Below are 25,156 nucleotides of genomic sequence, written 5' to 3' on the forward strand. Positions count from 1 at the left end.
CGGCATTGAATTGCGTAAACACGCTGACATATGCATCTGAGTGTGTTGATATAGGCCATGGTGTGAATTAAGTGTACATTCAACCTATTAAAATAAATGTGGGATCTACGTTATTGAACATGTTGTAAGTATAACAGTTTATTCCTCTTTACTCGGGTGCCTATAAAAACTCACTATAACATTATCACATGCATGTACGAGGGCCACAATAATTAACGGTGATTATGTATGAGGGTCACAACAATTAATCTTGATCATGAACGAGATAAACCGTTTTGAATGTTGTTTTCCCATTCCTGTATGTGTTCACAATATGTCAGTTCAGGTATGACATTGCCAAGCTAGCAAAATGCTATTCAGGAGTGTTAACTTTTTTAAATTAAATTACGTCATCATAAATTTTTATGATGTCAAAAATAGGCGTCCCAAATCCCAATTCTACTTGAGCAGTGAAAAACCTTACTGCAGTATAAATCCATTTGATTTCGAAAGAAGGGATGGATCTGGGGTATCACGTCATTTGGTGTGACAAATTGTATTTTGGTGAGATAAAAAATGAAAAGGGCAAATTTCACTAACCTCCCCTCGGGTTTCTGACACAAACAGATACCTCTCCTGAGATTTCTGAAATAACACTAACCTTCTTTCATTTTTTGACAAAGCAAAAAGTGACCCCCTGCCGTTACTTTTCAGAGAATGGCGTTAACATTGGCAAAGGAAATAAATTGCATAGAGTTATTTGGAATGCGTCACACCTCACTTTCATTTTTTGGAAATCAAGTTAAAAACAATTAGGCATAATATATATATTTTTACCATTTTTTTATATTTTTCTTTTGTCAATAAAATTAAAAAATATAGTTGTTTGAATCAAATTTATGTCAAAGCTGAAATAATTGACTTGTTTGGGATTTATAGGATTGTTTCTTGACGATTACAATTAAAAAATTCCCCAATTTCGTATTGAAACAAAAAAAAAAAAATTTGGAAAGAGAGTTTATACTCGTGGATTTATTTTTGTTTGCGAAATGGCATGAAAGGGGTCCATCTTTTATGTTTTATTTTAAACTTGTTGTCGCTCTTATGCTATCGCCACCATTCATACCACCATTGTTTTTTTGTATCTTAAATCTTTTTTTTATTTAAATTATTGCCTAATCAACTCGTTGTTCCCTCACCATTTAACATACCTTGCCCTACAGACTCAATTACACTCAATCAAGCTTACCTTCTAACATTTGGGTACTGAGAGTTTAGCAATATTATGCAATGAAGCAATGCACATGGACAATTGTCTTGGCTATTTGCAATGGTATAATCTTTAGGTTGAAAAAGGTAATGCAGACATCTTCCTTTTCCACAAGGTCCTTGCTTTAACAACATTTGCATTTTTTGTGTCCCCCCCATTGATACACCTGAGTATTCCATCTTCTTGAAGTTCACAAAATGTTCAAACTATATCACAACTTGTACATTATCTTTTATATTCTAGGATCATGCTTGAATTTTGGTGGTCCTTCAAAAATTTAAGAAACACTAGGGAATGTTGAAATGAACCAATAATCTAAAAATAAATAAAATATGCAAATTAAACTAACAAAGGCAATTGTTTTAGGATAAATAAAAATAATTATAAAAAACGATTATTAAGCCAAACCACGCCTAAGTGAATAGGATAGTTGTGGCGGATTTGAAGACATAAAAAAAACAATGGTGGTATGAGATGGTGGAGGCCGCATAAGAGCGACAACAAGTTTAAAATAAGACATAAAAGTTGGACCCCCTTCATGCCATTTCACAAATAAAAATAAATTCACGAGTATAAACTCTCTTTCCATTTTTTTTTTTGTTTCAACACAATGGGAAATTTTCTTAATTATAATCGTCAAAAAGTAATTCCATAAAGCCCAAACAAGTTAATTATTTCGGCTTTGATATAAATTTGATTTCACACAACTCTAATTTTTTAAATTTCATTGACAAACAAAAATCAAAAAAATTAATAACATTACGCCTAGTTGTTTTCAAGTTGATTCATTCCAAAAAGTGAAAGTGACGAAGAGTAATTCATTCCAAATAATTCTGTTCAATTTGTTTCCTTTGTAGTATTTTTGTACTTCTCTCGCCAATGCTAACACCATCCTTTGAAAAGTAACGGCAGGGGGTCCCTTTTTACTATGTCAGAAAAGGAATGGAGGTTAGTGTTATTTCAGAAATTTTAGGGGAGGTATCTGTTTGTGTCAGAAACCTCAGGGGAGGTCAGTGAAATTTGCCCAAATGAAAATGCTAGTTGGGGAGATAGTGGTACTCTATTGGACACCAAAATCAAGAAACTATTTAGCCCCGTTCAGCTAACGAAAAATAAGTATAAATAACTGCTTATTTTTTGAATTAAATGTGATGTATTGTGAGAAAAAGACTTATTTCATAAAACAAAAAATAAACACTTAAAAGATAATAATCTTTGCAGAATGGGGTCTTAGTGGTTTCACAGTATTATTTTTTTATTTGGTCTCGACCATTAATGTTTAGACACATTAAAGTGGGATTAGAAAATATATACTCACTACGTAAAAAGTGTTTTTCAAAAAGGTAAAATAATAACTCTAATAAATAAAACATCTCGATAATCCTTAAAGATATAACTTTTCAAAAAGTTAAAACAATAACGCTAATAAATGAAATGACTCAATATTCTAGCTAATAAGAAAGGTTGGAAAGCGACGCGGTGTTTCAGAATATAGACCACATAACAAGTTAATAAGACTCTGTTTGAAACTTGGGAAAGAAAAAAAGAAAAGAAATTGAGAACGTAATGAGAGAAAGTTAAAGAGAAATTAATTCAGGGAAAGTTGAATTTGTTTTTGAAATTTTCCCTTTGCCCTTTTTTTAAGAACCAAATAAGGAAATGAATTTTTTTTTTTTGTTAATTTTCTCTTCCTTTGTTATTCTTTCCCCAAGTTCCGAACAAACCCTATAGGACCAGCATAAACCCTCTTTGCCTCTTGTGTGCTATATAAAGCGCCCCAACCCCCGGGGACTCTTCACTGCTTCTCTCTCTCCCCCCAACCCCCAGAGACTCTCTCTCTCTCTCTCTCTCTCTGTTCATACCCAACAGTGAATTTTAAGTTTTTAGTATTTTTTTGTTGTTTTAATATGGAGGTGGTGAGAGTAAATTATGGCATTGTTGCTTTGGAGACAAAGGTCTGGCCAGCGGTAGTGGCTGAAACGGCTTTGGTTGTTCAGAGGTCTCTTGCTTTGCTTCTCTTGGCGGTATATATTTCCTTCCCAACTCCTAATTTTTTAAAAGATATGAATTGTATTTTGGCATTGTTGAATGTTTTTATGTTGGTGGATGGAATATGATTGTAGCTATCGAGGATGCACTGAGTTTTGTGAAAAATTGGGTTTGCTATGTTGTTGAAGGTTGCTACTCTGTATTTGTTTCTTAGGGTTTCAAGTTTTTTATTTTATTTTATTGATGTTGCAGTGTTCTGTTTGTACATCTTCATTGAAATACATTAGTACATTGAGAGTGAATAAATTATTATGGAGCTCAATCTTGGCTGTCCAAAAGTGTTTTGGATAATTCGGATTACAACCATAGATACGGGGTACCTGTCGATATATATGCACATATTAGCTCAAAAACATAAGTTTGAAGTTCTCTATGCTTTTTCTCTCAGAAACCAACATGTTTTTAAACAGTGGCCCAACGAAGTTTGCGGTGCAATGTTATCCGGAGTATCAAGCGATGCGTATTAGGACACGGGTGTAGCAGTCGTGAATTTGAACATCGTTCTAACAGATTCAAGTATCAGTAATGTGCCTATTTTAATTCTCTTAAACTTTATTTTCATATTATAGTCGATGTTTCCATATGGATCAGTTTGTACCCAATGAGTTGGCAACTATGTACCACGAATACAGTCATATAGACACGAACACGGGACACAAGATTCTTAAAAATAAAATGGGGATACGGATATGGCAGGAGACACGGCAAAAATAAACAAACAAATAACATTTATTATGTACCGGTGGAAATTTAGTAAGATGTATAAGCATGGAGATTTAATATGTATGTAAACAAGCATCACATACATTATATTACACTTTTAATCCAAAATATGTGAAGTAATACACATTTACTCTCATAATTTTTAAAAAGTTGCATATTGAACCCCTGTCGTGTCCCTCACATGTCCCGGCCGTGTCCCTGCTATGTCCCAAATTAATTAAATTTATTGGACACGCCACGTGACATGTCTCATACGTATTGTGCTCAAGACATATCTCTTTTCAATCGAGATTCGTTTCATTTTTGGTAAAATAGTGGTATTTGATTCGTTTTAACTCGTATGCTTCAATTGAAAGTAGTTCCCAGGATGAAAGCTTGTGGTAATGTTTCTTAACGCTCAGTTGACATGTCAAATGTCAAAAAGAAATACTTCCCTGTTAAGAAAATTAAAATCTTGCTAGAACAATTTTCTGTCAAATGAAATGTAGTGTTAAGACTATTATTGGTTGCAATTTAACACTTGGGTGCTTGTCTGACCTAACACTTCTCCTGTTTTTAGGGCATTTACAGAGTTCAGTTGCTGCAAGTTGTCAATTTACAGAAAAAACAAGTTGGCTGTTAATTTTTGCACTATTGTGGCAGCACAAGCTGTGTTCCATACATAGAAATTTTTCTTCATTTTACCATGGGGTCATCTTCTAAGGCTCTTTATGTTTGGTACATTGAAATGGTTACCACGCCTCACTACTACCATTTGCAGGTTAATTTACCGTATTTTAGCTATTTGCACGTTGATGGTTCTTGAAACTGTACGGGCTCCATTGTGTTTTGCTGTTTTTCACGTTGCCTCTGTCTCTCTTTTTAGTTGCATTACCACTTCCCGATTTTAGCTGGATTACCGTTTCCGATTTTCCAGATTTGTTGCGAGATTAACTTATTCCTGGATGCCCTTGGAGTAGATACGAGGTAGGAGGGATTTTTCAAGTAAATATCTGGTGCAGTTGTTCACTAGCCTTTTGACCAGTGAAATAACAGTTTTTTCGATTTCACTCAGGTTTCCTCTAGGTGAACTTAACAGAGTGACAAAGCCTAATGCTGAAAACAAGGATGAAGAAGACGAAGATATTGATGATGATGAGTCCACTGATGACGACAGTGACGATGACAACAGCGACGACAACGACGATAGTGATGATGACAGTGACAATGATGATGACAGTGATGATGATGATGGTGGAGGAATTCCTAGGGATAATGCCGGGGATGATGGCGATGACAGTAGCGATGAAGACGATGACAGTGACGAAGATGATGACGAGGATTCCGAAGAAGATGGGGAAGAAGATGAGGAGGAGGACCAAGCTCAACCACCTTCTTAGAAGAAAGAGTCAGATTCAGCTTGCTTTTAACCTGTTTGTTCCTGAAGTCTAGTAATCTTAAAGATTTTCCATTTCTTTTTACCAATGGTGGTATTTTCATTGGTATCCCGTTTAGATGAAAATATTTAGTCACCACATTTCATATTTTGGTTTACATATCCTAGTGAATGTCCGTTTTCGTCACGAAGTCTGATTGTCTTCACTTGTCAAATGGATCTTGCTGTCAGAAATTGGTTTCTTGAAATCTCTAGTGCCATTGTATCTTCACTATATATATAAGAGTGATTATTTAGTGCTCCTGGAGCACCGCTATGTGCTTCAGAGGCCTTCTCCATCACATTTGTGTGAGAGCAGGGCTATTTTTTTCGTTAGTTCTCAACAAAAATTTTGAGATTAATTATTTTTCTCATTCTCGACAATAGGAATTGAATATCAATAGAAACATAGATCGAAGTGAAATTTTTTTTGGCAAAAATTAACAAAAATATAGCAAAATTGCATCTTCAAACTCTTTTTCATCTTTAGCCAATACTTTTTTTATTTAACGGCACAATTAGATTCAATTGGATGACTGTGAATTCGTATCAAGGTTGTGAATACCGTTCTGTACCGGACAATACCGATAGATACGTAACTGGACAATACCGACCGATACGTACCAGATTGACGAGTGAACGGTACCATGACCCTCCAATACTGTACCGGACCCAATACTGGACGATACCGCTCGGTACCGGCCGTTCCGGTAAATACCGGGCGAGATGCTCTTACCGGAAATTTAGGCCGATTTTTTTCAATGCTGGGTCATTTTGTAATAATGTCCAAATTAAGTCCTAAAACCGTATTTTTCCCTCAATTCGGTGTATTTATCTACTGTATCTAATCTAATAACCCTAAAACTCAAATCACGCAGGCATCGATCAGTGAATCACTCACCATTCAAGTTCTTCCCTTTTCACCTCATCTCCAGCTTGTCGTCGTCAAATCTTATCCACGTCGGAGTCGGTGCAGCGCAGCTAGCCCCCGTTGCCCGCCGGGATCTGAGCCACCCTCAACCGAAGGTACTCCCTCCAGGCTCCAAGTTTCCAACACTCTATTTGGTCGACGTGTACACTGTTAAACCCAGTTTGATTTTTGATTTGGAACACCCAGTTTGATGTATGTATGCATTGATAATTAATATGTATGTGTTCTATTCTTCAATTTGAACACCCCATTCAATCGGTTCTGAACAACCAATAGCCAACACATGCTGAATGCTCCACTGCATCTCTCTCTCTCTCTCTCTCTCTCACTCACTGAATGTTTATCACTATTCAGACTGAAACTTGTAACGAATAGATCACTATACACAATTAAGTTACTTTGCGTGTGTTTTATTAGATTTTATGATGAATTGCATGGTATGAGAAATTTTTTTCAGTTATAATTATATTATATATAATTGTAGTTGTAGTAAATCCAAAATGATACCCTGTATTTGACCGATACGTACCATATTAGTTAGAAAACCGGTACCATAGCGGTATTCAGAACCTTGATTCGTACCAATAGTTTGTTGACGGAAGGGGGTTTGTTGCCATTAGATAAATACACGAATGGGTAAAATATTTGAGTTCAAACATTAAGAGTATAACTCAGAAATGAGAGATAGTTTAAGGGGGTATAATTTATGGGAAATGATTTTGCCACACCATTTTTTGATAATGCCACACCATGCAAGTGTATTTTTGTATTAAAAAATACACTTGCAGGGTGTGACATTATCAAAAAAAAAAAGGTTTGGCAAAATCACTACTCATAAATTCTATAAAGATCAACAAAGATACAGGATGAGGTACAGTACCCGTATTCATATCTGAAATCATCTTCTCCGTCTCCAATCTCCCAGGAAGCTGCGCCACCTCCGACCACCGCCATCGTTTTTTGCCTGCTTCCACTTTGAGATATCGTATGTAATAACTAGTCTCATCTTTTACCTTTTTTTGGTCTCTCTCTCTCTCTCTCTCTCTCTCTCTATATATATATATATATATATATATATATATAGTTTTAAGTCGGGCCTTTTTCACAATCGCACCAGTGAATCTGGTCTAGGGTTCGTTAAAAAAAAAACAAAAAATCCCTAGTCTAGGGTTTGTATTCTTCATAAATCCTCCAGTGGCTTTAAGTTGTAGCGATTTCTGTTTCCAATAGAAATCTCAAATTTGCATATTTCGATCCTTACATCGCTCTAAATTCGATTGGTATTTGCAGGAGATGGAGGAGGATAATTACGAGGAATATGTACCGGTGGCGAAGCGCCGAGCGATGGAAGCGGCAAAAATCCTGCAGCGCAAGGGAAAACCTTCACCCTTTGAAGACGAAGTTGAAAAGTCGAAACTTGCCGAAGCCAAACCTAGTTTGCTAGTGAAAGCCTCCCAGCTCAAGCGCGACCTGCCGGAGATCACTCCCACTGAGCAAATCGTGCAACAAGAGAAGGAGATGATCGAGCACTTGTCCGATCGGAAAACCCTAATGTCCGTTCGAGAGTTAGCCAAAGGGATTACTTATAAGGAGCCACTGTTAACGGGGTGGAAACCACCCTTAAGAATTAGACGGATGTCGAACAGATATTGTGAGTCGCTGCGTAAGCAGTGGCATATTATCGTTGATGGTGATGAGATCCCTCCACCTATAAAGAATTTTAGGGACATGAGGTTTCCGGACCCGATTTTGAGTAAATTGGAAGAGAAGGGAATTGTGCAACCGACGCCTATTCAGGTGCAGGGACTTCCTGTGATTTTATCGGGGAGGGATATGATAGGGATTGCTTTTACGGGTTCGGGGAAGACGTTGGTTTTTGTGTTGCCGTTGATCATGGTGGCATTGCAAGAGGAGTTGATGATGCCGATTGTTCCGGGGGAAGGGCCGTTTGGATTGATAATCTGCCCGTCTAGGGAGCTTGCTAGGCAGACTTATGAGGTTGTGGAGGAGTTTTTAGTGCCCATGACGAAGTGTGGATTTCCTGAGTTGAGACCGTTGCTCTGCATTGGTGGGGTTGATATGCGGTCGCAATTGGAGGTTGTGAAGAGGGGCGTGCATATCGTTGTTGCCACCCCTGGGAGGTTGAAGGATATGCTTGCGAAGAAGAAGATGAACCTTGATAATTGCAGGTTTGCTCTTTTTAATCCTATTTGCAGCAAGTTGTTGTGTGTCTCTGGCTTGTTAGTGTCCTGTGTTGAAACTGTAATGCTATGGATCACTACTGTGAGCTATCTTTGTGCCAAGGATTTCAGCTTGCCAGATGTTTGACAGTGTTTTAGTCTTAAAGAATTGGATTATAGAGCTAACTAGTTGATCTTACAAATTGTATCGTCTTCGGATTGGTGCTTGCTATTTCAGAATAGGTGAACTGATTATTCAGATAGTGGGAGTGTGGCTTTGCAATATATAGTATTATGCGGCTGGATGATGGCTCACATGCTGTCACGAGCTTAATTTTTATACATTTTGCGCTGAATTCATCATCAGAATCAGTTGTATAGTTGGTAATTTGTTGCTTTATTCATGTGATTGTTGGTTTTGTAGTCCTTTCTGGTTCCTTCATGTGTAATGTATACAGGAGGCATCCCTTTGATGTTTTCCGGTCACATACATGTTCTTGGCTTTAGAGGGAAAAAACAAACGATGTGATGATTGGCTTCTATTTGTTAGTTTCTTATGTGATGTTTTTGATGTTTTGAACTACATTCTGCCTAGCTTCTATGTTATGGTCCTCAGAGTATTGCTGCTTCTCCACAGGTATTTAACTCTAGATGAGGCAGATAGATTGGTGGATCTGGGCTTTGAAGATGACATAAGAGAAGTATTTGACCACTTCAAAGCTCAAAGACAGACTCTTCTCTTTTCTGCCACTATGCCCACAAAGATTCAAAATTTTGCCAGAAGTGCCCTCGTTAAACCTGTTACGGTTAATGTAGGAAGGGCTGGGGCAGCAAATCTAGACGTCATTCAGGAGGTGGAATACGTAAAGCAAGAGGCAAAAGTTGTTTACCTTCTTGAATGCTTGCAAAAGACCCCTCCTCCTGTTTTGATATTCTGTGAGAACAAAGCTGACGTGGATGATATCCACGAATACCTACTTTTGAAAGGAGTTGAAGCGGTTGCGATTCACGGAGGGAAGGATCAGGAGGAGAGAGAGTATGCTATCTCATCATTCAAAGCAGGAAATAAAGACGTATTGGTTGCAACAGATGTGGCCTCAAAGGGTTTGGATTTTCCTGACATTCAGCACGTTATAAATTATGATATGCCTGCTGAAATAGAGAACTATGTCCATAGGATTGGACGAACAGGAAGATGTGGCAAAACGGGAATAGCAACTACATTTATTAACAAGAATCAAAGTGAGACGACGCTTCTTGACTTGAAGCACCTGTTGCAAGAAGCGAAACAAAGAATACCGCCGGTTTTGGCGGAGCTTAATGATCCTATGGAAGATGTTGAGGCAATCACCAATGCTAGTGGAGTAAAAGGTTGTGGCTATTGTGGTGGACTTGGTCATAGAATTCGTGATTGCCCCAAGTTGGAGCATCAGAAAAGCCAGGCGATTGCTAGCTCTAGGAGGGATTATTTTGGCTCTGGAGGTTATAGAGGGGAAATATGATATGTACTTTTTTTTTTGATCTGCCATACAACTCTCCATAATGATTCCAGGATGTGTACTTCAGCACCTAAAGCTGACTTTTGTTCTTAATTGCTTGGCATGCTTGCCTCTAGATCTGTCGATAAATCCTTTTTTGGGACCGAGTCTGTTGTGTTATTTGTCCATCTTACAGTTATGGGATCTGCTCGCGGAATTTTTGCAGATCTCTTTCATTGGACTGCAGATCTTATTAAAAACTACTCGTATAAAAATCATGGCCAGTTTAATTTTCTGTCTCTGGATCATTAGCAATTGATTTGAAAGCTTAAAACAAGCCATTTTCCAGTTCTCAATGTCGTTCCAACACAGAAATCTTCATGCGTCAATATGCTTTTGGGTTACATTATGCAGATACTAGTAGCTTACTACATAAGTGGAGACAAAATCTATACGGTCCCCAAACACATATTCTAGAAGGCCATCAACAGATGACTTAAATATAGCCACATCCTCCAGCTTTATTATTATTTTTTTTTTGAGGAAACGGAAACATATCTATAAATATAATCACTAATACATTACAGACTTAGCAAGATTATAGGCAATCCTTGCAGCATTCCTAGGAACTCAAGTGATTGCCGGATAATCAAAGTTCTGCACCAAACCTAGAATATCCCTAATTACAGGTTTGACAAAAACATCACGCTCCATACACCGCAAAGCCTGAACCAGCACTAAGCAATCCGTTAGCACTTCCAATTTGCTGAATCTTTTTCCATGTGCCCAGCGTAACACAATCAGAGGTCAAGCTTCCACCATTAAGGCTGAAGATGCGCACACACTCCTGACATTCTTCTCCTGAACAAAGGACAAAGCTGACAAAGAAACCCAAGCCACAACTCCTCTCCATGACTGACTGCACCATGCTCCATCTGCCAAAAACTTAGGAATCCACCCATGAACTTCTTGACTGTAACGACCCCAGACAAACTGATTGGTAGGCAACCCATTTTGACCTTCGATCTCAGCCTTCCTGTCCCTCTCCCAACAAGACCGAATACTGTTTCTCAAAGAAAACACAACTTGAAGACCCTACACCACACCATCACTAACTCCTTCAAACACCAATCTATTCCGAGCACGCCAAATAGCCCATCACACACAAATCCCTTCAGTAACAATGCTCCTATCTGGTGCCCCTCGAAACCATTCCTGCAACCACTCCTTAAACGGAACAGGATTCCCTACTGTAAAATCCAAACCCAAACAAGACGCCCTCCACAATCAACGCGCAGAGTCACATTCAAAGAATAAATGCTCAACAGTTTCCTCGCTTTGCCCACACACTGGACAGACCAAATCCCCAGCCATGTCTCCCCTTAACAACACAACTTTAGTTGGGATAATCTTATTCCAGCTTTATTACTCAAAGTAGTGCCCTTGCTGCAGCATAATCCACTAGCATCCCGAGAAGCTGTCAAAACCGGACAAAATTTAAATGTTACGAAATAAGTATGCAAATTTTATATTTTATGGAGGAAATTCGCAGAAAAGCACAATTCTCGATGGAAATCTCAAATAGAAGTTGGTAAACGTAATTGAGAAGACAAGTAGCGGAATGCACTAACTCAAATCAAAGGGTATTAATTTCTAACATTCCCTTTTATCTGCAATTTTTCAACAGATCCATTTGAAGATATAAGTTTTATCATTTGACTTTTCAAAGTGGGCATACATTTTGAGACCTCCCTGATTGTAAAGACGGACAGACAAAAAGGAACTGATGGAGTACTTGAGACAGGTGATTAAAGGAGGGGAGACAGGTTCAATATTCATTATTACTGCAAGTCCCAGATGGAAACTACATGTATAAAGCTACAAGATGCTCCTAGTTTCAAGTAGCCAGACAACTGAACAAACTTGTTTAAAGCAGCCCCAACGGAAATTACCTTCGATAACAAACTGGATCAGAGAGTATCCAATTGGGATCCAGTCATGCAGGGCTACATATTCTTGGAGGGTTCGACCAAAAAACTGAGAGATCTTGTCAATGAGACATTCGAATGGCTTGACCATGCTGGATTATGGGAGACATGTAGCACTAAAACACCACATGCAGAGCTGACCCATTAAACAATTTCACCACCTGTGATTTTCATTTCCAGTTTGTTGGTATTAACAGGGATCAGATACCTACCATGTGCATGTTTGTTTCTTGCACCTCTAGGCGGTTAAATAGTGCCATACAACGCAATGTCTCCAAAGCCTGTAAGCGGACAACCATTGAATCATCATTCAGCACATCCACCAATAAATATACGGCTTCACCAGAAAAATCAGCCAAAAGTATGCTCAATGTATGAAAGGAATGAAAGGCTGGCCTTCGTACCTATTACATATTAAAAGTCAAAGCCTCAATCTAAAAGTTTGGAAAAACCTACACCACACTGCCTCTGAAAGGCAAAAAGAAACAGGCAACTAATCAAAAAAGAACTCTATGCACAGGTCCACTTAGAATGCCCATCGGAGTATTTCTCTTATCCTTCCACACAAATCAATGGATGAAGCTCAGAGATCAGTTTCCACCCTCTAAAAGGGATATTATATACGATTATCAAAACCGAAAACAAAAATTATGAAACTCGCCTCACTGAATTCATCATCCAGCCCACGCACAGAAACTCCAAAAGAATTTGATGCTGGTATGTCAGATGGCTTTGTAGAGCACAGCCCAGAATAGGTCTTTTCTTTCAAACCATGCAGCTGCAATGTAGGCTTGCTCCCCTGAAGGCTGACAGAAAGGAGCTTCATTGATAAGGTTTGTAACAGAATCTCCCAGACACAATACTCTCCCCAAAGACATCAAAAGCTTCAACTTTGAGCTTCAAACTCATATCTCTTACTAATATCATAGACCAAAGCTGCAAAATGCATGCAAGAGATATCACGGTAACACAATGCCATAATATACAAACTGATTCATGATGCTACATTGCACAAGAATGACAGTGGGATGTCCTACGATATGCTTGATGTAGGAATGAAATAGGTGATCCCCATGCTAATATCATATACAGGACCTGGACAACCAGATTTGCCAACCAATTCATCATTTAAAAAAATGTGAACAGCATATAAACAAAAATGAGAAGGAGGTAATTGAAGTTAGATAAACATCACATCTGGCCCAGATGCTAGAGTGGTTTGCCCATGCGGGGTATACAACATGGAAATCATGAACAGTCACTTCCTGTCACACTGACATGAAACAAAATATACACCTTATTTTGCACAAAATTACTCCCTTTGTCTCCATTTGTTGGTCCCAATTAGCACTTTTTGATGTCCTAAAAAGGTTATCCCCCATTAAATTTAAATGGGCAATGTTTAATGAATTTTCTCTGTTACCCTTCCCTTTTTAAATTAGGAGTACCGACAAACTAAGAAAAGATAATGATTAGAAGGTAAAATGAAAAAAAGAAGAAGATAAGAAATGCAATAATTGTGTTCCCTTATTAAGTTGGAATCCCGAAAAGGGACCAACAAATGGGGATGGAAGGAATGTAAAGACCATACTAGATCACATTCCAAACTAGTGTCCTCTATCAGGCAATATCTTTACCAATACATTGCTTCTAACCTCGTTTAACACCATGCTTCCTCCACCACAAACACCTCTATAATCTGTAGTAACATCCTTTAAAATTTCCTTGGATTGATTTCACAGTATTCCAATTTCCACATACTAATACGTCAACTATGTTTGTAAGTAAAAAAAAAATTGAAATTACACCTGGAGAAACAAAGCATCTGACAAATTCTTCCTGTTACTGTCATCGTTCAATGCCACAAGCAATTGTCCCCACTGAGCCACCTGTAATAACAAATGAGATTGAAGCCCATCAGTGATCCTATTGGTCATATGTCCCACATTTAAACATAACTAAAGCCACCACGACACCACCCAAAACTTACAGTTCTCCAGTAATCAACACGGAACCACCAAACTAGTGTTAGATTCAAGCAAGAACAGAAAACTAATATAACGTTGACTACTTAACCACAATGTACATCTCGTGAAAATGTCACTCAGAGAGAACTCTATTCTCAGCTTTACGCTTTATGGCAAAACTGAGAAGTAATTCTGAGCTGACTTAACTCTTCCAAACAAACATTACAGAAAATCATCAAGTTTATTGCAGATTGAATAAAAAAAGCTATTGGGTACCAAGACTGGATTTCAACTTGTCGGTCTCAAACATACCCATAAGAAAAAGCATACATGTGCCAGAAGCCCCCAAACCTACCAAGAGCAGAACATGGCTCTCAACTTCTAGTTGAAGGCTACATCTTGTGAGAAACGATTCCTTAAGAAAGGGGCAGGGTATGGCTCATCTTTTGAAATTCAAACTGAACGATTAGCACTCTCCAATGTAAATGAGAAAAATATCAATACTTTTTGTCAATGTATGTGGTATCAGCTTCCATAATCCCTTTCACTTAAGCGTAATTTGTATTGAATGTTCACAGCCCTCTCATATTTGCTTTCCCAAAATTTATTTATACAATAACTCGATAGTTGCTTTGACCACGATAGTTCTTTGTTTAGGCATCACAAGATTGACTACAATGCAAACTCAGCTAGATTGGACCACCGAAGAAGAGGAACAAATGCACTACAGTGGTGGTGCTAAGTAGGAAAAAAGTAAAGATGGAGTAACTTTATAGGAAAGGAAACGGAATGGACTCTCTCCTGCATAATCACCTGTTTAGATAGCTTTCGAGGAGAGAAATGGGAACAAACCATATTCCTTTCCCTAATAAGCACAAAATAAAACTATCTACCGTCGGTCATTTATCTTTCCCAAGCAAGGGAGAGAATAACACGTCTTGCTCTTTTTTCCTCATGAATTATCCAAACAAGATGGAAAGATGCCATTATCAATTTTGTTTTCTATTTCTCTTTTCTTTTATCCCAAACGTAACCCTTCAGTTTGTTTTCGTTTCCCTCCTAGCCTCTTTCCTTTTCTCCCCAATTTCGCCAATTGGACAGTAATTGAGGATGGTGTAAACCTAAAGTACACCCAAACCAAGATTTATAGATTGTGCTAGTTCGCCATGAAGCATATCAAAGCAGAAAAATGAAACAAGTCGCTTACCAGCGAATGATGCACAAAAACCATACTGGTGCAAAAGTACTAGACCATAATACGCATAAATTTGGGAAAAGTCCATTCTACCGGCGCTTTACCCTTGAGGTTTAAACTTGACCACATAACCCCCACTTGGTTTATAGATCTCTATCCATTTTAATAGTTCATGTGCCATATGATCGTTGTTTGCAAAAACTTATGTCAATGAGCATTTTCTCTCCCAAATGAAGACAAAAAGATGCCCTTAGGCAATAAATAAAAGGAAAGCCCCAGTGTCACCACACCAGCAGCAAGATTTGGTCCCACCCACCCATATTACCATGTATGCTACTATGTACTCCCACATCTCCGTCCTCAAATTTTCTGGTCCTTCACCTTTAAGATCCCCATTACAAGCAACCAATATATGATCTGAAGCTATAAAGAGCTAAGTCGACAATGAGTTTGGTAGATTTATACAACGTAAAGGTTGGTCTAACCTCACATTTCGAATATGAGGTTCTAGTAGAAGCCTTACCATGCACAACCAACCGCGAAAGCTATGAATTTAGAAATGGAGTTCAAGTTTATAAGAGGCATCTTGTGCTTTCCTGAATTTGAGATTTTATTCAAGTCTTTTTCTAAGTAACAATATTGAATCAAAAGACTTCACAGAAACCGTAGGCCGAAAAAGGCCTTCCTTTAGAAGCCAAATGTCAAACACCTGGGAGGCATATACCTTGCATCGATTTCTAATGCCGTAAGCCATATAAAATCAAAATCCGGAAAGCTATTATTAGAATGTGCGCCAATAGAAATGGAATTAGATGCAACAAGCACCCATTGTACCTTATATTGTTTCTCACATTCTTGGCTGCAGTTGTAGAGAGAGAAAGAGACGATGAGCTTGAACACACCTCTTCCGGCTAACTCCGTGATCGGAACTCGGATCGGCGACGGTGAAGGTCGACTTGGATCGGCGACGTCGACGTTGTTATAACGGACTACAGGAAGAGAAAAAGTCTTTTCGAGTTGTAATCGAGTGCTCCCTGCTCATTTTTTCTCAAATTTTTTCTACATATATCTTCTCCGATTAAATACTAAAAAGTATCCGACTGCCTTGATATCATACATAATCATATTAATTAACAATTTCTATAATGTGGACAAATTCGATTATAAATATAATTGCAAATTAAGGTCGAAATTTTCCAAAAACCTTACTCTCCAGTTTCATATAATCAAGTGTGCTCAACTAACTTTTTTTTTATTTTTTTTGGGGATCTTTCTTCTTCGCTTAATAACCATTTGGTATTTGATTGAATTCATACTTAACAAAAACATTATAATCGACAATTTATACAATAAAGACGAATCGGATCATCAAATTAATTCCAAAACAGGGTTGAAATTTGCCAAACAAAGGGGAGACGCCTTCTTCTTGATACTTCGCAAATTGAGGACGCGAAGTCTGTTTACTACCGAAATCGCGTTTTGTACGCTCGCTTTACTTATTTCTCGGGCCTGTTTTATTCTGCCACAAAGCGCTTCCCTGAACACGATTTCGTCACAGTACACATCGCATTTGCAAGACGCGAGCTTACGCGAAAACAGAACTCGAGTTTACGGAACTCGGTTTTCGTAGAGCATTAATACTTGATAGTTTTATTTTGTTTTTCAAGATTTTCCTCCCACTCTACTCTACGTCAATCACATCTGATTTCACTGATGCAAATAACCTCTCCTCCTCGATTCACTCTCTGATCTATGCTTGCTCAAAACTCAATAATATAATTTCATTCAAGTAGTCAATTTATTTTCACGAATGCTATATCAAGGCCTTTTTCCTCCAACGTCAAAGCTTGGATGACAGGTTCATGGCTTTCCGTCGGTATATGGGATCGATTCAGATCCCTTTCTTCAGTCGTCCTTCGTTTATATATATGTCAAATGCAGTCTATGAAAGGATGCCCATAAACTGCTTGACACAAAGTCTGAACCAGACGTGGTTTCTTGGAGTGCTTTAGTTTTCGGGGTATGCTCAACTAGGACATGGAAGTGAAGCAAAAGAGGTCTTTGAGGACATGGAGAATAAAGAGATCGAACTGAATGTGGTATTTGTAATGGGATGATTGCGGGAGTCAAACTGAATCGATGTTATTCAGAATTAGTGTTGGCGTTTCAAATGATGCATTTGCGAGGTTTAAAGCCTAATGGGACTGGTATATCAAGTTTTCAAATACAGTGGGGGATTTGATTTTGGGTAGTCAAATTCATGGGCTTGTGATCAAGATAGGAATGGAATCGGACAAATGCATTGTTAGCGCCCTTATCGATATGTGTGGGAAGTGCGGGTTGTAGTTCATAGATGCCACAAGTGTTTGATGAAGTGGACGCGTTACATATAGGAGCTTGTAGTGCATTGGTTAGTGGGCATTAAAGTAAAGGCTTTGTGGATGAGACCGTGATGGTATTTAGGGCTAAGCTCTGTTGTGAGCTACGAGCCCCTAAAGAGTGTTTAGGGGCTGGTGTCTGCACTTTTGGGGGTGTTTTTTTGGGTTTTTTGGTCTTTCTCTGTATTGTCCTCGGGTTTTGGTCTAGTATACAATGGTGGGTTCTCTTGGGTCTATATTGTGGTGTGGTGTTTGGTGTGTCAGCGTGCTTTGTGTTGTGTCTTGTTGTGCTGAGTCTGGTAGTGTCTGTGTCTTGAGTTTGTTTGTGTTTTTGTGTTTTGAATCTTGTGGAGTCTTGTCCTGTCTGTCTTTGTTCCGTTTGCTGCTCATCTCCCTTAGCTGTGGCATTTGCATCAAAATTTGGAGGTTACTTGGCCACTACTGTTAAATGGGGAGAATTCATCGCAAGAACTCATCTTCAAATGGTTCTGCAGTCTTTGCCATTGCTGTTATATGTCAGTGGAAGGTCACTGAAACAATACTCCTCCTTACTCAAATCTGGAAGGACCATAGACTTCATCAGGTGTTCTTGCTGCCCCTTCCCACTGTTGGCAGTGGTAGTAAATTAAAAGCTGGAAGGTTCAAGCTCAAACGAAAGATCTGTTGCCACTAGTTGCTGCTACTCGCTCTTGGCAGCGGCACTCAATTAAAAATTGGAAGATTCAAGCACAAGGAAAAGGAACTTTTTTGTCTCAAGATAATGGTGATCAAGCACTGATCCGTATGCAGTTGGGGTTATTTTTTTTACAGGGGTTTGGAACTAAATCTAGGAGTGTCTTGTTATCTCATTTCTTTTTGTATTTTGACCATTTGTTGGATTCCTTATCAACTTTTGGGCTGAGTAGCATATGATTTCCGCAGGGTAGAGTGCCAATATAGTTGAGATGTTACTTTTGCGTTGTGATGCTACTATCTCTAGCCTCATCCTATGTACTCCTCTATTATATCAATACTAAAATTTCTTTGCAGTTCAAAAAAAAGAAAGAAAGAAGAGAGACTATGGAAACTTGTACCCAAACATTGAGTGAGAAACTTAAAGTATTTTCCCTTCTTTCCCTACAACGAGCAGTACAAGAATATAAAATTTTTAAAACATCAAATGCAATATAAGCTCGTAATCACATTAAGCCGAATTGAAAGCCTATTAAAGGAACAAATAACTCCCATTTAGGGGAAGAATCTATAAATTTTTGCTTTTGGCAAGGTGACCCTCTAACTGACCCTATGGAAGTGTACAAGGGTGGTGAATTGAGCTAGCCCCAACTTGTTAATATTCTCCCAATGAACCAACCATTCGGTGGTATGTGTGGATTCAACTCTTCCTACACTCTGATAGTCTTGCTGCCATCGTCCAAGACTGTCAAGTAGCAGGTCCTTATTTCGACTTGAGAGAGAGAGAGAGAGAGAGAGAGAGAGAGAGAGAGAGAGAGAGAGAGAGAGAGAGTTGATATGAACATTCTGGGCACTTACAATGAAATGTCCTTGTTCTAAATGTGTCTAACCTACCATTGGGTGGCAACTGTGTTGCTAATTTCAGATTGCTGGTTGAAAGGAGTGAAGTTTATGAGGATGCCGTACTGTAAAATTCGCAGAGATCACTTGGCTCTGAAGTTGGCATACAAAATTTGGCTCTTTCTATGCAGAATTAGCTCGTACTCCTTTCCCTAATCATCATCACAAGCATTCTTCAGCCAGTAATCAGAAGTTAATAAAGTGAATTACTGTTCATTAATCTCTTATAATGATAACAAGAAAGCAGACCGGGATTGCACTACTATGTACTATATGGCTCCATGCTTATTGGCTTTGAATTAACTGATGTGAAAAGAATAAGCAGCTGGATTGCATGTCATCTTTAAGATGAAACATTTCTGCTAGAGAGAGAGAGAGAGATGGCAGCGAATTTACAATCATACCGTGTTGCCTATTCTTATTGATAGTACATATATTTTCGTCTGTTTTTTTCCTAAAAATATGAACAATGGTACAGGTCAAGAAAAAGCTTTGAGTTCTCTCCAAGGTTCATCTTGAATCATAAATTCCGGAATAAACTGCAGGCTCAGTCAGTCAACTGGAACTTCCACCTCCATTTTCAGTCCAAGTTTGCCAAAAATCTACAGTCGACAAAACGAAGCAGACGTAAGGAAAATATATAGCAGAAACAAGTGTGCACCGAAACTTGCTAAAAGAGTCTCCGAGTGTTTAACTTATCCTTTTGGCGCAAATGCTTCTGACGTACGCTTATTCTCAAAAGTAAGTGCAATAAAGAAAATCTTAGGCCATTTTCAATCTAATCTGGCCACAGGCACTTCCAACGATTGGAGTATTGTATATTTATGCTCAACAGGAGCGGCAATAAAGAAAATGTTACGACTTTTGAACACTAAAAACTTCAAAATTCTTCAAAACTGGATTGAGATTGTTGTGGACTTATTAGGGCAGAAGAACACTTAATGGATCACTTGGTAGAGCTGTGATCAGAATGGAGCCTCCCTTAAAGCTAAACAATCCCAATCCAGTTTGAAGAACTTTGAAGTTTATGAGACTTAACATCCTCTTTAATTCTCTCATTTTGCAGATAAGTACCAAATGCCAATGTTGACCCATCAAGGGAATCCCCCAAATCCGCACATTATGTGAAAAGTGGAACTAAAGATCTAATTCATCTATGAAAAAACATCTAATTCATCTAAAAATAAACACTTGATTCAAAACCCTCTACGAGGTCCAAAAATTGTCCACAAATGCATCATTGCTACCTGAGATCTATACCTATACCAAAGGACACAATTTTAGTCTTCAAATTAGATATAGTTACAGTTCTGAGGTAAAGGACACAATTCTGCTCTTTAGGCTCTTCTAGAGCGTTCAAGAAAATTTTTCATCGACTCATCACGTAAATTCTCCCTCCACTGATACATAAAGTTACAAATCATATTTGAAACCTTCCTTTTAGGCTTACAAGGCTGGCCCTAAACATTTTGGGGCCCCATGCGGGATTCCAATATGGGGCCCCTTACCCCTATGTTTCTGTAAACAACATGTAAAGAGATATAAGTATTTTTTTCTCAAAATAATTAGAATAAGGTTGTTTTATATTTTCAATCAGTTTCAATAAAGAATACAAAGAAAACATAAAAATGCAATATCAGGGAAATAAAACTTAGGGCCAAAGGAAATTAAAGGAACTACAGTTTTTTACAAATAGTATTTGTTTCCTTGTGGACTCAAAGCCTATGCCTTGGTATGGTGGGGTGGCAGTGTAAGCACACAAGTGTTTTGGGTTGCTGAGTTCAAAAAGGCCCCTGGCCCCATTTAACCTGGAAACTCTATTTTAATTCTACTGATAAAATGGTAGGCGGCAAGACTCGAACTTGGGGTCACAAGGGCAACAAAAAGAGGATCTACCACCAAGCTAGGATTACTGATGTTTAACTAATTTGAAGTATTTAATGTACAATACATATACCGAACAGGGGCCCTGTTTTGGGCCAAAACTTTGGGGCCTTAGACAGCAGCCTGGTTCGCCTATGCCTTGGGCCGGGCCTGCCTTTTAGTTTAGGAAAGGGGAGGCAATACATTAATTCCCTGGTGTTGTGTGATTATTTTCATCTCTTAACCTTGCTAATTTTTCTCCATAGCACAAGTTAAAATGGAGCAGCAGTATGGAAGCTAAAGAACCTTAATGAAGTCATCCAACAGTAAAGTAGAGTCCCAGGAATATCCGGCTTCCCGCAAAACTTTGCTCAAAACTTCCTGTAACAATTTACAAGAAATATGTTAAAAGCTCCTGTAATATTAAAGCAGAAAAAGCGATACCAGTCAAATTCAAAAAGAAAAAGAAAAAGAACTGTTGGAAACTTGAAGATGTCACAAAAAGCAGAAAAATATGGTCAACTGCACTTAATAAAGGCACATTGAGTACTTTCCTATTTCCCAGCAATATAAAACCCTAAAACCAAATGAAACATTTCCTCAAAACTAATTGTGTAGGAATAGAAGGGTAAAATACACCATCGGATAGGTTAATGCACTTTATGAGAGAGGACGAAGATAAGAAACTAATCAGAATTTGAAATCCGACTTCAAAAATAGTGTTTTTGAGTGTAAGATATGACTCCAAAATCTGGAAGTATACCTGCAGAAATAAGCAAATCCTGCCTGAAGGACTAGAACACCCACATCCCCAACTCCCAAAAAATGAAAAATCATATTTTGCATGATGACAGATATCAAGTAGTCATTATATGGATGAAGATACCGGGGTTGGATCCGGTCAATTTGGCTTCGGACTAGTTCGGTCCATTTGGTGCATCTGGGCTGTCCAAAAGTGTTTAAGACGGCCTAGATTTAAAGTGGGTGTTTTTGTTTGTTTTTTTTAAAGAAACACCCCTTTAAATTTGGGCTGTCCAAAACAATTTTGGATGGCCCGGATGCACCCAATGGACCAAATTACTCCGAAGCAAATCGAGGGAATCCAGCCCCAAAGATACCAGCTGATAGATAGCGTACATTGATTGAATGACCTCGCTTCTTGTGGTACATTCCCTTCAACATATTCGTCAAGGGACCGTCGGACCGATGAAATGTAGGTTGTTCATGGTCAGATGTGGGTTAACAACGAATTAATCTTCAAAGAGCAGGGCATTGAAAGTACCTCTCTTTGCTCATCTGACATGAATGAGCCTGTCAAATCCCGCAATACTTCTAATATGTCATTGAAAGTTACCTTCCCATTACTGTCTGAATCATATACTTTGAATATTACTGGGACACAAAAGCATTTAACGTTGTTACAATGACACAATAAATAAGCATATGATGAGATTTATTGCAGAAAAGATAAATCCTTCTAAATAACAGAAATTCAAGGATAAAGAAAAATCAGATATCTTGTCTTAGTACTTAAGCTGGTTGTCTGATTTAGCTAAGAAACCCCTTCCCAACATGATTATGGTCATCAGATCTCATGTCAATAGGGACCGTGTGACGTGTGTCAAACAACTAACCTGCCCCCTAACTGTTGATATAAAAAACTGAAACTTCCACTTTGTTCTCTCCAGACAGAACAAATAGACATCAATATACTTTCCAGATTCTCATCATTCAAAATTGAAATTACAGATCTTTTCAACTCTACAGTTGCATATAATTTGTCACTTTAACAATCAACAACGATAATCATCAACTTTACCTATTGACACTCTGTGTTACATGGACTCTTCAACATCTGCCAAGTACATGTGTCGGATATTCGACTCTTGAGTAAGACTATGAGCTATGCACTGATATTTTCAGTTAAACTTTCAGCCAGGAATCTTACTTAGCATTCAAGTTTACCATAGCACAATGCATGAAACATACGAATTATTCATGAAATGATCTCTGACACATTGTAAACACAATTTACTGCAGAAATAGACATAGATATAGATATATGGACATTTCGGAGTGTCCTGGTAATAAGAGTTTGCTACTTGGACACATACGAGCGCCCGAGACAAAGTGAAGGTAACGTGAGACTGCAATGATATTAGAAAACAAGTTTTCAGCCAGAAGTATAAAACCTACAATGGACTTTCTGTGGCATACTAGCTTTCGTGCTAAAAGCAGACAAGAACGCCACAAAGTCCTTGAAGTTCAATCCATCCGCCATCTTAAGCAGTCTCTGGCAGAAACCCACAAAGCCATAGCAGCAAAAGTCAAACAGTGGAGAGTGCAAAACCCAAAACAGCTCAAATTGAACTATGAAAACCCAAACTTGGCAATCTGAAAATCAATCCAATGGCCCACCTGAGAAAGAGGGTTCATCGCAAACTCGGGTACGGATAAAAACTCATCGGCTGAGATAAAACCCTTGGAATTCCGGTCAAGTTGGCAAAATCTCTTGTACAACGACACTATTTCTTGCTGGGAAACTAATTTTCAAACCAAAAACAACAAAAAACCAAAAATCACTGCCGAGCCAAATACTAGAAAAATGAACAAAACAAAAACAGAAAATCCATGTGTATGGAAGACCCACATAGATTGTTACTGTGTTCTTGAACTTCTTCAATGTCATATTGAGTTAGCGTTGATGAAGCATTACCCATTGGTTCTCTCACTGCAAAATATTGTTTCGATGAAAAACAACGAAAACCCACTAATCAAAATCAAATTTTGTTCCTGAAATTTTGAAAACTAAACGAAAAGAACACATACAAGTCCAAAAAGAAAAAGAAAAAGAAAGGGAAGAAAAAGAGTGAGAGACCTGAAAAACTGAGAGATGCGTTGCGTGAGGATTGGGTTGGTGATGAAACAGAAAAAGAGTATAAGACGATTGCGCTACGTCGCTATTAACGAAGCAAGCTTTTGGCAAAATTTGGTTGACGCAAGAAACTGATGCCTATCCGCAAGAAAAATCATTTCTTGATCCCATGCTCCGCTGCCGCATTCTTTCCAATGCTTTATCAGGGCCGCCTCAGGATTTATCAGGGACTCATGCGGAATTTTCAATCGGGACGGGGACTTCTACGTAATTCACTAGTAAAACTCCGCTTGGTTTAGATATCTGAGAGGTAAATTTTATTAATCGACACAGTTTTTAATAAATTTTTTTTTCTCTTTTTATTTAGTACCATTCAATTTTCAAAAATAACTTCTAAAATGTAAACCAAACAGAGCTAATATGGTTTTTACTCGGTATCACTCAATTCTCAAAAATAACTTTTTAAAATGTAAACCAACAAAGCTAATATGGTTTTTAAAATACTTCGTAAATATTAATCCATCCGTCCGGATTTAGGCCATGTTTCAGAAATCTCCTTAAAAAATAAACATCTTATTTCATATTTTTAAACTCAACAATAGTATAAATGTAAAATATTTTTTCAATTTTATTGTACCGTTCAAGAAAGTTCTTGAGATCTATTAAATAAAATAAGTATTACTAAAAAAATTATTTGTGTAAATATTAATAATTTTATTTACCCAATAAAAAAAAAGAGAATGATAAAAGGCAGTTATTCCGTGAGGAGATAAAATTATACACGGAGGGGCCGTGTAAAGGGTTTGTGCGGCAAAGCTCTGAATAATTGACACCTCACCAATTCTTCCTCTTTCATTTTTTCTTTTGGCACCCTATGGACCAGAAACTTGATTATGAGAGTTTAGCCCTTTAAAATAAAATGATCAGAAGAATAAGATCTTCACACTGGTTCAAACGGATTAAAAATTGGAGCAAGTGTTCAAATTTTAAATCTGTTTGAACCAATACGAAAATCTTATTTTTATCATCATATTATTCTAAAGGGTCATAATTAATTTTTGTCTCCAAAACTCTCATAATTAAATATCTACTTTTTATTTGGGACCCTATAGAGTAGATATTTAATTATGAGAGCTCTAGAGAAAAAAGTAATTTTGAACCTCTAGAATAATATGATGATAAAAATAAGATCTTCGTACTAGTTCAAACAGATTGAAAATTTGAGCACTTAATTTTTTGAAACTTTAAAAAATTAAGTGCTCCAATTTTCAATCCGTTTAAACCAATGTGAAAA

The 25,156-nt window shown here is 37.9% G+C and overlaps 4 protein-coding genes across 9 annotated transcripts; 2 read left to right on the top strand and 2 right to left on the bottom strand.

Moving 5' to 3' along the window:
* Window positions 1-2,958: 2,958 nt before the first annotated feature.
* LOC131312106 (uncharacterized) lies at window positions 2,959-5,644 on the top strand. Its single transcript, XM_058339849.1, has 3 exons — window positions 2,959-3,273; window positions 4,938-4,987; window positions 5,076-5,644. Exons 1-3 carry the CDS (start codon window positions 3,157-3,159, stop codon window positions 5,398-5,400), a joined length of 492 nt encoding a protein of 163 aa, XP_058195832.1. The 5' UTR covers window positions 2,959-3,156; the 3' UTR covers window positions 5,401-5,644.
* A 651-nt stretch (window positions 5,645-6,295) lies between these two features.
* On the top strand, window positions 6,296-10,191 carry LOC131312107 (DEAD-box ATP-dependent RNA helicase 35). 2 transcript variants are annotated; one of them, XM_058339850.1, is made up of 3 exons: window positions 6,296-6,461; window positions 7,657-8,555; window positions 9,184-10,191. In XM_058339850.1, exons 2-3 carry the CDS (start codon window positions 7,660-7,662, stop codon window positions 10,046-10,048), a joined length of 1,761 nt encoding a protein of 586 aa, XP_058195833.1. In that variant the 5' UTR covers window positions 6,296-6,461; window positions 7,657-7,659; the 3' UTR covers window positions 10,049-10,191. The 2 variants fall into 2 exon arrangements, with proteins under 2 accessions (XP_058195833.1, XP_058195834.1); XM_058339851.1 differs by lacking the exon at window positions 6,296-6,461 and adding an exon at window positions 7,211-7,351.
* A 307-nt stretch (window positions 10,192-10,498) lies between these two features.
* On the bottom strand, window positions 10,499-16,352 carry LOC131312108 (protein SIEL-like). 5 transcript variants are annotated; one of them, XM_058339855.1, is made up of 5 exons: window positions 16,009-16,348; window positions 13,821-13,901; window positions 12,674-12,948; window positions 12,225-12,293; window positions 10,499-11,501 (listed from the first exon to the last, which is right to left on the bottom strand). In XM_058339855.1, the coding sequence occupies exons 3-5, from the start codon at window positions 12,836-12,838 to the stop codon at window positions 11,454-11,456; spliced, it is 282 nt and encodes a 93-aa protein (XP_058195838.1). In that variant the 5' UTR covers window positions 12,839-12,948; window positions 13,821-13,901; window positions 16,009-16,348; the 3' UTR covers window positions 10,499-11,453. The 5 variants fall into 5 exon arrangements, 4 of the variants coding, with proteins under 4 accessions (XP_058195838.1, XP_058195836.1, XP_058195835.1 ...); XM_058339853.1 differs by having other exon boundaries at window positions 12,225-12,416; window positions 16,077-16,344; XM_058339852.1 differs by having other exon boundaries at window positions 12,225-12,416; window positions 16,009-16,344.
* A 3,076-nt stretch (window positions 16,353-19,428) lies between these two features.
* LOC131312110 (uncharacterized) lies at window positions 19,429-24,037 on the bottom strand. Its single transcript, XM_058339857.1, has 7 exons — window positions 23,866-24,037; window positions 23,638-23,718; window positions 23,406-23,530; window positions 23,184-23,280; window positions 22,270-22,379; window positions 21,294-21,368; window positions 19,429-19,726 (listed from the first exon to the last, which is right to left on the bottom strand). The coding sequence occupies exons 2-7, from the start codon at window positions 23,705-23,707 to the stop codon at window positions 19,676-19,678; spliced, it is 528 nt and encodes a 175-aa protein (XP_058195840.1). The 5' UTR covers window positions 23,708-23,718; window positions 23,866-24,037; the 3' UTR covers window positions 19,429-19,675.
* Between the last annotated feature and the right edge of the window lie 1,119 nt (window positions 24,038-25,156).

This window comes from Rhododendron vialii, chromosome 12a (genome assembly GCF_030253575.1).
Source record: "Rhododendron vialii isolate Sample 1 chromosome 12a, ASM3025357v1".
NCBI classification, from domain to species: domain Eukaryota; kingdom Viridiplantae; phylum Streptophyta; class Magnoliopsida; order Ericales; family Ericaceae; genus Rhododendron; species Rhododendron vialii.

Excerpts from the sequence above, each read along its gene's own strand:
- LOC131312106 (XM_058339849.1), top strand. The coding sequence starts at position 3,157 with ATGGAGGTGGTGAGAGTAAATTATGGCATTGTTGCTTTGGAGACAAAG. Across the intron at positions 3,274-4,937 it reads TTGCTTTGCTTCTCTTGGCG|ATTTGTTGCGAGATTAACTT; the intron begins GTATATATTTCC and ends CCGATTTTCCAG. Across the intron at positions 4,988-5,075 it reads GCCCTTGGAGTAGATACGAG|GTTTCCTCTAGGTGAACTTA; the intron begins GTAGGAGGGATT and ends GATTTCACTCAG.
- LOC131312107 (XM_058339850.1), top strand. The coding sequence starts at position 7,660 with ATGGAGGAGGATAATTACGAGGAATATGTACCGGTGGCGAAGCGCCGA. Across the intron at positions 8,556-9,183 it reads ATGAACCTTGATAATTGCAG|GTATTTAACTCTAGATGAGG; the intron begins GTTTGCTCTTTT and ends GCTTCTCCACAG.
- LOC131312108 (XM_058339853.1), bottom strand. The coding sequence starts at position 12,838 with ATGAAGCTCCTTTCTGTCAGCCTTCAGGGGAGCAAGCCTACATTGCAG. Across the intron at positions 12,417-12,673 it reads TGGATGATGAATTCAGTGAG|GTACGAAGGCCAGCCTTTCA; the intron begins GCGAGTTTCATA and ends AATATGTAATAG. Across the intron at positions 11,502-12,224 it reads AAGAAACAAACATGCACATG|CTTCTCGGGATGCTAGTGGA; the intron begins GTAGGTATCTGA and ends CGGTTTTGACAG.
- LOC131312110 (XM_058339857.1), bottom strand. The coding sequence starts at position 23,707 with ATGGGTAATGCTTCATCAACGCTAACTCAATATGACATTGAAGAAGTT. Across the intron at positions 23,531-23,637 it reads AGAACACAGTAACAATCTAT|TTTCCCAGCAAGAAATAGTG; the intron begins GTGGGTCTTCCA and ends TTTGAAAATTAG. Across the intron at positions 23,281-23,405 it reads CGATGAACCCTCTTTCTCAG|AGACTGCTTAAGATGGCGGA; the intron begins GTGGGCCATTGG and ends GGTTTCTGCCAG.